This window comes from Tachypleus tridentatus, chromosome 10 (assembly GCF_004210375.1).
Source record: "Tachypleus tridentatus isolate NWPU-2018 chromosome 10, ASM421037v1, whole genome shotgun sequence".
Classification (NCBI taxonomy): Eukaryota; Metazoa; Arthropoda; class Merostomata; order Xiphosura; family Limulidae; genus Tachypleus; species Tachypleus tridentatus.
The window spans coordinates 136,700,227-136,712,820 of record NC_134834.1 but is presented as its reverse complement, the minus strand read 5'-3'; the positions used below and the strand labels follow the sequence as shown (position 1 = coordinate 136,712,820).

The following is a 12,594-nucleotide window of genomic DNA, read 5'->3' as shown; positions in this document are numbered from 1 at the left end:
GGAAACACCACATCCTACAATTCATCAGTAGCTATAAAAACTTGTGTAACATAGTTTTAGCTCATAGTACATCTAACAGACCAATGTGTTGACTTCATTCAGGTTTTGAACTGCTTGGTAGGTATGAATAAAATTTGCACAACAAATAAGACGTGTCACCAGACTAATGTGCAACTAATCCAACGGATCGGGTGACCTTCTTTCTCTACCGGTCAAACACCCGGGTGTGCTTCACACATTTTAAGTCGTTTGTAATATATGCTATGATCTGTTTTTAAGGAATAGGTGCCCCACTTCTTGGAAAACAAATTGACGTTATCTTTGCGAAGCAGCATCCATTTAGTTACCTATATCAGATATAGCTTTACAGATTTGATCAGGTGGTTAACCCCGATACACCAGCTTTACGACCTCATTGCATTAGCTTTAAACATTAACACTGTTGGGAATTAGTTTTTTTTTTTTTAAGTATTTAGCATCTGGTTGAACAACACACTGGTCGGAGCATCTAGGCGTCGTTTTCAACACTAAACACGTTTAAACAACACACTGGTTGGAGCGTGTAGGCGTCGTTCTCAACAATAAACACGTTTTGGTCTCAGCCAGCACTTTACATAACCTGCGCTGTTATGTGGTCAAACAAAACACACTATAGATTACACACCTGCTAACATAAAGTGTTATAATTGAAATAAATTACGTACAAAGGTTGTAAGAATATATCTTCGTATTTTTAGTTCAATGAACACTAATATATTACACTTCTGTTTTATGTTATTTTAGATTTTGTACAGTGAAATGTCTCTCACTGAGGAACATCATAGAAAACGCGTACATGCAAGCTTATGTGTGTTAGGTGGCCAAACCTTCTTATATGGTTAAAATCTCAGAAAAATGGAAGGGGCTGTCCACAGTTTTCCCCGATATGGCAAGTGCACGCTGGAGGAAGTGAGGGTTATAGCTTGTGTTTGCTTTCCAAAAAAGTATCGAAAGGATATCTTTGCTGTCAATAAGTAACTGCCCCATCAGTAGCTCAGCGGTAAATCTGAGGGCTGACACCGCAAAAAACCAGATTTCGATATTCATGGTCGGCACACCGCAGATAGCTCATTGTGCAGGTTTGCGCTTAACCACAAACAAACAATCAATATGCCAGTAGCATATGTTGTGATCTTATACCCCCTTTTTTTTTTCTGATCAGTGGGGCACTATTTAGAATTATCAGTGACTGATAATACGTCATCTGAAAACTTTACTATTTTATATGTACGCTTCCAGAGATGGTGAAGTGTTATTAAGAAGTGTAGTTTTAATGATTGTGGCTATGGCGAAAATTGTGAACGACTTCTGAATTTCCTAAGTATTTTTTTCCAACGCAGCTTTTAAATGGTTTTGTATTGTGGCGATTTCAAGTAATTCTTAACAGCATTTTTGTTGTCATGGGACTGATATCTGGAAACTGTAGAAAACAGTGAGTTTTAGTATGCTTTTGTGGTGCTGTTATGGACAAAACATTCCGCTTTAAACTCTAGGCGCGGTATAGCCAGGTGGGTAAGGCGCTCGACTCGCAGTTTGAAGGTCGCAGACTCGAATTTCCTTTACACCAAACGTATTCGCCCTTTCAACCGTGGGGGCGTTATAAGGTAATGGTAATTCCTACTATTCTTTAGCAAAAGAGTAGCCCAAACGTTGGCGGTGGGTAGTGATGACTAGCTGTCTTTCTTCTAGTCTTACACTGCTAAATTAGGAACGGCTAGCGCAGATACCACTCGTGTAGCTTTGCTCGAAATTCAAAACAAACAAACAAACAGGCGTATAAAAACTGTAAACTACACATAGACGATAAAAGTTTGTAACTATTACGATTTTATGATGTGCTAAGAGTTGTGGCATCTGATATCGGACATTTAGCCATTGTCTGTATTTATGGCAAACTATTAGATTATCTGCTATCGTCCATTACTCTACCATCAAGGCTATGTGACTGACTGTCTCTTTTGTGACACATCTAAATCTTGAAGCGCAGTAAATGTTTCTGGTATCGTACGGATTCGAACCTGGCTCGTCAGCTTCAAAATCTAGAGCTCTATCATAGGGTCGACCCCTATTCTCACAAAGGTTAAAACTGTTATATTTTGACGCCATATGGTTTTAAGTACGATAGCCCGCGCATACACTTATTAATTTTTGGTTTTGTTGTTTGAAAGATATAGCATCATTTCCTGAAAGACTGAATGAAATACTTAGGAAGGATGTGCGTAATTGATAACGCCAGAGTTGACGTATAATAAGTGACTCATTCAATGTGATTAAACTTTATTGGTGCAATTTTTGTTTCATAGATGCTGTTACTGTTGTAATCGGATTTTTTTCTTTTGCAACCACTCAAATTTCTAAAATCGGGTTGAATAGACAAACAGTAAGTCAAGTTTAGATTATTTCTGTTTCTGTAAAACATTTGCTTTCCGAGGCGACATTTTGATAAGAGAGATAATAACTTGCAAATTACTAATTAAACTAATATAATATCAGTTTGACGGACGCACCTAAGAACAGAAATAAGATAGTTGATTTAAACCTAACATGTTGGGAAACACCTGAAGAAAATGTTGTGTACCATATGGATCGCTAGTTTGTTTAACGTTGTGCACCCTATGGGTTGCCAGCTAGTTTTAACATTGCATACCTTAGGGAGGGTTGCTTGCTGGTATGACGTTGTGAACTTTATGGGTTTCTAGTTTTTTTAACATCGTGTACCTTATGGACTGACTGCTTGATTAACAGCGTGTACTATACGAGTTGCTAGCTTTATTAACAATGTGTAACTTATGAGTTGCTAGTTAGTTTAACGTATAAAAGTTCTCGAACAAGAACTTAAATTATTTTTATATTACTTGTTTAGCATGAATTTTTGACAGACTGTTTATTATTTGATTAATATATTTCTAGTACTAATATCACAAATAACGAGAATCATAAATGTTCTAAGACGTAAAGTGTGTACAAGTGCAGAATGTCAGCAAGGGTTTTTCATAACGTCCTCGTTACGGTTGTAATGGTCACAGTATCTTTTAGTGATTTTTCATGTACTCTGTATATTAAGGGTAATTTTTAGATTGGCGCGTATGAGAGAAAAATCATGTTAGTTGACCTATAATCTAAGTTTTCCAGTTACTGGCTTGTTACAGTATAATTTTAATTGATTTGAAATTGAATCATTTATGTTCTGGTGTAACATAGTTTAATATTATAAGTCACGACAATAAAACATTACATAGGAGTAATAGTCAAATGAATCACGAAACCCAATAATTCCAGTGCTTTAGAAGAGTAGACTCTTTGCTTATAGTCTTGGAAATGAGTAGGAAGTTAAATGTGAAAATTCGTGTTTTTAGAGACATATTGAAGCATCACCGTGACAATACGTAAATGTTTAAGTTGTTTTTTAAAACTATTTCAGGAGTGACAGGTTCGTGTTCTACTAAAAGGCAGGACTAGGGTGAAAAATTTATTACGAGAAACATAAGAGGAATAGCAGAAAATTTATAAAACAAGAAAACATCGAAAGTAGCATGAAAATTAGAATGTTATACAACGGGTTTAATATGGAGAAAGAGTGTGAATAAATGTCTTAAGATATCATTAAGCACAGTAATACTTAATAGTAGGAATCGTGATGAAACTAAATGGCGGCCATAAAAATCGTCCCTTTAAAACTACCTTTGAAATGTCTGAATATTGGCTGAGCAGCTAAAACTTATTGTACTTGTAAAGTCGCTTAAATTGCTATGTGTATATGTATTTGAGAAGTGAATAAAAATTCGCTATTTTAACAAATTTTCAACAAAAGTATAATAATTTTTAAATTGTGTAAAGACAAGTATAGATCGGTGTACGTAAAATAGTACACATTTTCTATAGTAATATAGAAAATTTCAATGCGACACAAGTCTTAAACAAGAAGGTCACTCCAAAAACGTGGCACTTAGTGTACATTTAATCAAGTGTAAACTTGATAGTTTTGTGAATGTAATTAGCATATGAGAAAAGTCTTATGGTGACTGAGCACCCGTTAATTTTTGAAGTTTTGTTATGTATAAATTTAATGGTTTCATGTGTTGGGATTTACAGTGCATTTCTGTAAGAAATGGTTTTCAGTACCATAAAAATATTAGAAATGTACGTAGTCACTTCAGTGCCCATGACAGTACCTTTAATTAAAGTGATGTTTGTATTCAAATTGAAAATTATTTAAGAATAAAACTGGTTTGATCAAGAATCTTTTGAAATTCAGATAGACTGAATACATTCAAAGATCTTTTCTTCGTGGTGTGGACGAGTGTTGGGCACACAGTGTGTAATGTACGTTAGGCGTGCTAAGTGGTTAGGGCGCTTGACTTGCAATCTGAGGGACGCAGGTTCGAATCCCCGTTCCACCAAACATGATCGCTATTTCAGCCGTGGGAGCGTTATAATGTGAAGGTCAATCCCACTGTTCATTCGTGAAAGAGAAGCCCCAGATTTGACGGTGGCTGCCTTCCCTATCACATCTTTCATTATTAAATAAGAGACAGTTAGAGCAGATAGTCCTCGTGTAGTTTTGCGCGAAATTAAAAAACAGACAAACTTTAGGCGTTTTAGAACCTGAGTCATTATCCTGTTGATGTTTTATAAGGTATGATTAGGTGTTCTGCAGTCGTAACATTTTATGAGCTATATTACTGTAGACTGAGATTAGCTGTTTGGAGATCTAGGTCACCAGCTTGTTGGTTACTTTAAAAAACACCATATATGGTAATGTGTAGAACCTAAGTTATAAAGTCTAATGTCAATAGATGGTGTGAATGATATTTCAAAATTTACATAGAAGCTTTTCATTCTTCTTGTTTGTACACGGAGAGTCAGTGGTAGCTATAAAGTTGTATTGTTTTCACATTGGATGCCTTGAGTTCGTAGGAGGTTGGATACGTTATGTAAGGAGGGGGGATGAGAACGATTAACCCCTGTAAATATAGAGTTAGAGGTTTTGTTTTTAAGGAAGATCTGGAATAATATACAGGTAGTGCCGACAGCTTCCTGGCGAGAGAGGTATCAGTTTGGAAAGGAAAAACTAGTTATCTCAGTCAGTTTACGCTTAGTATTAAGTACCTGGTAAATCTGGTTTATCAAGCGGACGTTGAGATTGCTAGATACCTTCTTTCTTGTTATTTCGCTATTAGACATAGTTTCCTTGTATGTCATGATTTAGATAGTTTTCACAAGGTAGCAGTTTGTTTTCTTACACATCTGAACATTTAGGTTCAGTTTTACTAGTAAATTAATATTGTGCTATGACTAGTCACTTATTAGTTGCATATTAATTTAACTCTTCCTTTTGCATAAAATTGACTATTCTGTGAGTAAAGTCTTTCTTTGCTTGTTAATCCACCAAAGGAATTGTTTTAATATTCATCATGCACATGCTGTATTATATCACTGTAATGGAACGTTTGTAGGCTGAGACAGGTTTAGTAGACAACGACAACAATTGCTGTGAAACTTCGTTCCTGCTGTGGTGTAGAACCAATCTGCAAACCTGGTCGAGTAAAAACTACAAAACACGGTCAGTTGACTTGTGTGTATAAGGAGAAAAAACATGTTAATATTAAAAAACAAAACGTCACATTATGGATTTGGTTATATTGATTATTCATTCATTATGGCCCTTCTTTTACGCTCGGCGTGCAGTAATACATTAATATTTTCAGTTTTGTGTTACCACATTTATATGTCTTGCAACTGTATAAAAGATGGCGCTACGATATTATAGTTACTGAACATATCAAATTATGCGGTATGAGATGTGCTAAACGTAGAAATTAATAAAACTATACTGAAGGCACTAGTTCAGTTTTCATGCAGAACAGGTCAACCTATAGATGATAGAAAAAAAATCACTGATGCGTTTTTCCTCATCTTTATTGAGCTTGCCTGATATGCATCAACGTAATATTGTCATTTGAAAGTGGACCGGTGTTTGCCATATATTTGAGAGTAAATATAATTTTGTTTTTCCATTTTAATGCTGACTGCAACCCTATACAAATATCAGATATTAGACGAAACATCGAGAAAGTTTGAAGTACTCACTTAACTAATCAATTAGTTATTAATCGTAACAGACTTTTTAAAATACGTGCCCATAATTCATTAATGCTGCTCGAAAAGAATAATGTGCTCTGTTATTCTCTCATACCATATAAAATGAAAGATGGTGCCAAAATTGTTCAAGTAAATGGTATTATCCATCGCCAAAATGTTTTGAAAAACATTTATTGCATACAATAAGGTATCGGTATAGAAATTAATATTTATAGTATAACCCATTACACTCATTTTAGATTAGTGCAAAAGAAAAAACTCCGAAAAAACGTAGCCAGCAAATACTTTTTTTAGAGGGTCAAATTGGCGATATATTCTGTGATAGTATTTTTTAGAAAAAGGCTACCACTTATTAAATAAATTTAATAGAAAGAATATAACAGCTATAAATTGGTAAAATTAAATTTAATTAAAATAATACGTATAGCATTCGGCAAAACGAACTGCTGAGGAGGTGTAATCATGTACCCAATAATGGCTGCACTTCGGCAAAACGAACTGCTGAGGAGGTGTAATCATGTACCCAATAATGGCTGCACTTCGGCAAAACGAACTGCTGAGGAGGTGTAATCATATACCCAGTAATGGTTGCACTTCGGCAAAACGAACTGCTGAGGAGGTGTAATCATTTACCCAGTAATGGCTGCACTTCGGCAAAACGAACTGCTGAGGAGGTGTAATCATATACCCAGTAATGGTTGCACTTCGGCAAAACGAACTGCTGAGGAGGTGTAATCATTTACCCAGTAATGGTTGCACTTCGGCAAAACGAACTGCTGAGGAGGTGTAATCATTTACCCAGTAATGGCTGCACTTCGGCAAAACGAACTGCTGAGGAGGTGTAATCATTTACCCAGTAATGGCTGCACTTCGGCGAAACGAACTGCTGAGGAGGTGTAATCATATACCCAGTAATGGTTGCACTTCGGCAAAACGAACTGCTGAGGAGGTGTAATCATTTACCCAGTAATGGCTGCACTTCGGCAAAACGAACTGCTGAGGAGGTGTAATCATTTACCCAGTAATGGCTGCACTTCGGCGAAACGAACTGCTGAGGAGGTGTAATCATTTACCCAGTAATGGCTGCACTTCGGCGAAACGAACTGCTGAGGAGGTGTAATCATGTACCCAGTAATGGCTGCACTTTCTGCAGAAAATGTTTACGTAGTATTTCAAATACATTAAATTTACACACTTAAGCTATTAAGGTGGTAATGAAATTTATTTTATAGTCGGCCGAACAATCACACTGTCGAGCAAGGTTCGCCCATTAATAACGACACCACGATTATGGAAATCAGAAGTTTTAGTTCATCATGAAAAAATATGCATCAGATTAAGGAAAACAAATAACTTTATTAGGGAAGACCGGAACACATCAAAGTAGTTTTCGTAATGAATAACTCAAAGCTAAAAAACATACCAACTAATTAAGACAACTGTACTATCAATGCATGTACGTGTGTCTAGTAACACGTGAGACCCCCCCCCCCAACCGCTAGTATAGCGGTAAGTCTAGGGATTTACAACGCTAAAATAAGGGGTTCGATTCCCCTCGATGGGCTTAACATATAGCCCAATGTGGCTTTGCTGCAAGAAAACACACACACAGACACTCAGTAACACGTGACGTTTTCTTATATTTACTTCTACTGAAAATGCATTAAGTTATGGAAAATGGGTCCAAAATGTAATTGAAACAGCTTTTTTATGTATGCAATGGTTGATTTAATTGTGAAACTGTTTATAATTTCACTTTTTGTTGGTTTTCATAATTTAAATTAACTTGGATTTACTAGTTGAAACTAATAAAATGTGTCTAAGCTATGTGGGTTTTAATGTAAACAAGATTACATTTTTACAATATTTAGTTCATCTAAGTCTTGTTGGGAATTATTTGCTCAAAATTACGTGTTTTAATAATTTTTCATTTACTGTATTTTTCAGTGTCATCCAATTTTAAAATATTAATAACTTTAAAGCAAGTACTGTTTAAATGGAAAATATGACAGACATCTATGTACTGAGAAACGTATTCCTCTGTTCTGGTTGTGATGTTTCATTGAAATCAGTTAATACTGGAAAAAGAGTATAAAATGTTTTATATGTAAAATTGTAGATCAAGATGGGTTTAACTCAAAACTAACAGTACTTATAGAGATTGTGTTCAATGTGATATCCTGTGCCATAACTGGCTTTTACATTTTAATTAATCATAATTCTGTTGATTCTTTGGCTGTGTTTTTCGATGTCAAGAAACTAATGATGTTACCTGAATAATTTAAGGTTATTAATTTATTTGGATATTGCCATAGCATGATGATTTTCACTAAGTTGATATAATATGGGAATCACAATCATAATTATATAGGTATTTCATTCAAGCAATGTATTTGCTGGGTTGTACATTATATTAGAAAATATATTTTTAATTGTTTTTGACTTATCATCAAGTCTACATTTACTAAGGTATCCTGACTGGTCTCTGGGTGTCCTTGGTAAATAATTGACATGTATGCAATGAGTTCAAAACTTAGTGTAGCATAAAATGCATTGTGGTCATAGTAGTTTTGTGGCATTGTTAATGTGTTTTAGTTGAGTGACTGTAGTTGGAAAAAGAGACTTACATACAAAAAGAAAACCGTCTGTATAGTCATATTTGTGTGCCCTTTGTATACAATATTGCACTTGTACTTTGTTATATTTTTCAACTTGCTATGGGTTTTGGTTTTGCAGATGTATATTATTCTGCAATTCACTTTGGTTTTCAACTGTTTATGTTGTTGGTCTGTTTTTATTGTACTGTTATTTTCCTGTTTTAAGAAATCCTCATGAAAGACACAGATGTGAACAAGGATGCAAATTTATAGGATGTTTTACTGCTGTAAAACTGGAATCTCTTGCTAAAGTAACTTTTTTTTTTTTTACAAATAATTCAGGCATGGATTGAAAACTGTGTCATTTGTCTATAGATGGAAGTTAAGCTCTAATATTGATTCTAAACCTTTAAAAGTTTGGTTAGTTTTTATTTTTAGCTTATAGTTATGAATTGTTACTGAACATTTAAAATATTTTGGTTTTTATTTGAGATAGAAATGTAAATGCCTCTCTAATTATTCAAAACTTTGCACTGTTTTTGAAACACATAATTTCCTTTCACCTTCAGATGTGATTTTTGTTTGTATTGAAACCATGATTGTATTTCAGGAATCACAATTTTGAGTAAGGATGATCTTATAGCTTTGAATGTATATTTATTTATTTATTTTATGGAGACTTATAAATTTATGAAAGACAATTAAGGATATGAAGTAGTTCTGGAAGATTACAAGTTGTTATCTTGAAGTAATAATCCTGTTATTTTCAGAAGTTGGGCACTTTTATGTTTCGGTCACCTTCAAACAAATATATACGAGTCAATGAAATATTTTGTAACTAGATAGCTTTTATATTTCTATGTTTAGTATTAAAGTTAATGAGGATTCATTATGATAAACTCAAAGATATGTTTAATTGCACCATAATGTTATGAAAACCAGCCTTTGGTCAAATAGACTTGTAACATAATAGAAGGTTTAGAAAAAAAATTCCATAACTACATCTCCACTAGTACTGCAGAAACAACTGAATTGAGTCTTCTCAATGCCTTTTCTTCTCATACAATCAGCTCTAGAATCTAATATATATTATTATTATTGGAGTACACAGAATTTGATAATTAATTGACTAATAGTTAATTAGCAAGGCATAAAGCATATCACTATACAAATGGAAATCATGCCAAATATTTTATTAGAACCATAGCTTTAAGCTGATGATAATGAATTTTACAGTGTGATTAAACCATTTCTATCTTTGGAAAGAAGATCTAGAGTGTATCTTAAGCTGTTATGAAATTGTCAGAATTTTCATTCACTATTAAGTTATTTTTTTTCTAGATATCTGATATAATTGGACAAACTGATGAAACAATATCAGCCAGAGATGCACTCTTAAATTGGGCACAACACACTACTGACCTTTATCCTGGGGTTACAGTTATAGATTTTACAAGCAGTTGGAGAGATGGTCTTGCTTTTAATGCCATAATTCACAGAAATAGGTAGGTCTTAGCAGATTAAGATTCTACTTTTTTCACAGTTTTACAATAATATATATTTATTTTTTTTCCCTAGATATTTCTGTTAATCTTTGTTAAATATCATGTAATCTCTTTTAAGATACTTAAATACTTGCACTGTTTTAAGTTAATTTGGAATGGCTGATATTAGCTACTGTTGTAACTCTCATTTAAATTTACAAAAGTTTATAACCATATATTCTAAAAGTCATGAAAAATATTATGCTTTTTTTTTTTAAATTATGGTGTTGGAAAATGTTTGGATAGTTATATTTTGTGAAAGTCAGACATAATAACAAAGAAATGGAAAGATTTAACTATAAATACTTTGTTTTTAATAGCAGCATTGATAACTGTACAATTTAAGATAAATATTAAGATTGCTTTTCATTTTTCCCAGGCCTGACCTTATTGATTGGAGGTCAATGAGGGCAAATTCTCCTCATGAGAATCTGGAATTAGCATTTTCAATAATGGAGAGGGAATATGGAGTAACCAGACTTCTAGATCCAGAAGGTTGGTGGATGCATAATTTCATTTTACAGTTTTAGTTGACATACAAATTCTAAATTGTTTCATGAAGTATATTTAAGAATTTTTAATGGTAGTATGAGAAAAAGACACAAATATATTGGTTGTTAGGGATGCCAAAATCAGAGAAAAATTAAAATAGTTATTAATTCAAATAGAAAATTGAACTTTTTTAAAAATTCTTTATAAAATCCTTGACCTTCTTTAACATAATAGAAGCCAGGAAAACCAGTAGCTAGCTTTCTTTTAAAGTGTGATCTGTAATGATATCAGCTAAAAAAACTGGTTTGCCCTGGAAACTTGTGCTGTTGAAGCTCAATTCTGTTTCTTGGTGATCACGAGAACTAAGCTTGTGCTGCAGGTTTGTTGCATAAGATACAGGAACTGATTGCAGTATATAAAAGGGTGTGTGTAAGCTTACCTAGAGTTTGCTGTAATACATAAACTGTTTTTATGCAGAAAATAAATATAAGATACATATCCTGTGATAGATTGTTTAAGCAGAGTATTCATGAGGAAACTTTGTAGAATGGATGGCAACTGCCTGTTATGGAGACACAAGTGTAGAGGATGACATTTCGAAAATCTTCCGTCTTCAGGCAGAAGACTTTCGAAACATTGTCCTCTAAACTTGTGTCTCCATAACAGGCAGTTGCCATCCATTCTACAAAGTTTCAAGATACATATAATTATGACTAAATAACTGTAGTTCTGATGTGGTGGAGAACATCTTTAATTGATCCATATTTCATTAGCAAATATGTGGTTGGAGGAACATAATCAGTTATCCCAGTATAAAGAATGGAAATGAATTTTAAACCATCTTTTCATAAGGTTTTATCTTGAAGTATATGGTAGTTACAAACAGAAGTTGAACTTCAAACTAAAAAAATTGTTTAGTGGAGTTAAAGGAAATTCCAAATGAAAATTATTTTATTTTCTATTGTTCTAATTTTCTTTTTCTTTTGGTTGCATTAATTAAAATGGTATTTTTTATGTCATTATGAAGCAAAACTTTTGCATTAAAGAAATGTGTCTAAATTATTGTTATTGCTTTTTCTGTGATTGGAAACCACCAGTATATATTTAAGTCCTAACAGTTATTGACATGTCTCACTTTTTTTCATTTAATTGTTTCATTTCTCCTTTTCTTTTACAAAATACAGAGAGGTTTGAAAGCTGTGGGTGAGAAATCACGTGTTCTGATGAAGGTTGTTTGCCTAAATTGTTGAATATTTTCTCTGTTTTCATTTACAGTTTTAAAAACTTGTTTTCCAAATTTTTTCCATGTTGTTTCTCTACATGTGCTTGGTTATTGATCTTATCACATACATAGTTTTTTGTTTTTTTTTATAATAACTATCTCATTCTATTATGGACTTTGGACTTCCAAAGTTACACACTTATTTGGTCTTAGATTGAATATCCAAAAGTATGGTAAAAGAAGCATCTAAGTTTTAAATTATTATTAAAATTGAAATGTATTCCCATGAAATAGAATATGTTTTCTGTAAGCTACAAGCTAGTTAAATGACTATCTACTAGGAAGATTATATAGAGAAGAACCATTTAATAACATATCAAATGTATTGTTTAGGAAATTGTTCTAGGTTTCATAGCAACCTAGATGTTCATTAAGTGGTAACTGTTGGGTACCCAAGTCCACTGAGGATGTTGGGGAACCTCCTTGTTTAAAATTACACTTTAGCCTTGGTTACATTCTCTCTTGTTTCAAATAAGTTGGAATGAAAACATGAGGTTTCAGCATAAGAGATTGACACTAACTACAGATAAGGAGTGAT

The 12,594-nt window shown here is 33.5% G+C and overlaps 1 protein-coding gene across 9 annotated transcripts in view; it reads left to right on the top strand.

Moving 5' to 3' along the window:
- LOC143230415 (microtubule-actin cross-linking factor 1-like) overlaps nt 1–12,594 on the top strand; it is a 244,375-nt gene that overhangs the window by 135,143 nt on the left and 96,638 nt on the right. For all 9 annotated transcript variants that reach the window (XM_076463938.1, XM_076463936.1, XM_076463937.1 and 6 more), the window contains 2 exons: nt 10,080–10,243; nt 10,662–10,777. In XM_076463938.1, the coding sequence (XP_076320053.1) occupies nt 10,080–10,243; nt 10,662–10,777 (280 nt within the window). The remainder of the gene's footprint in view (nt 1–10,079; nt 10,244–10,661; nt 10,778–12,594) is intronic.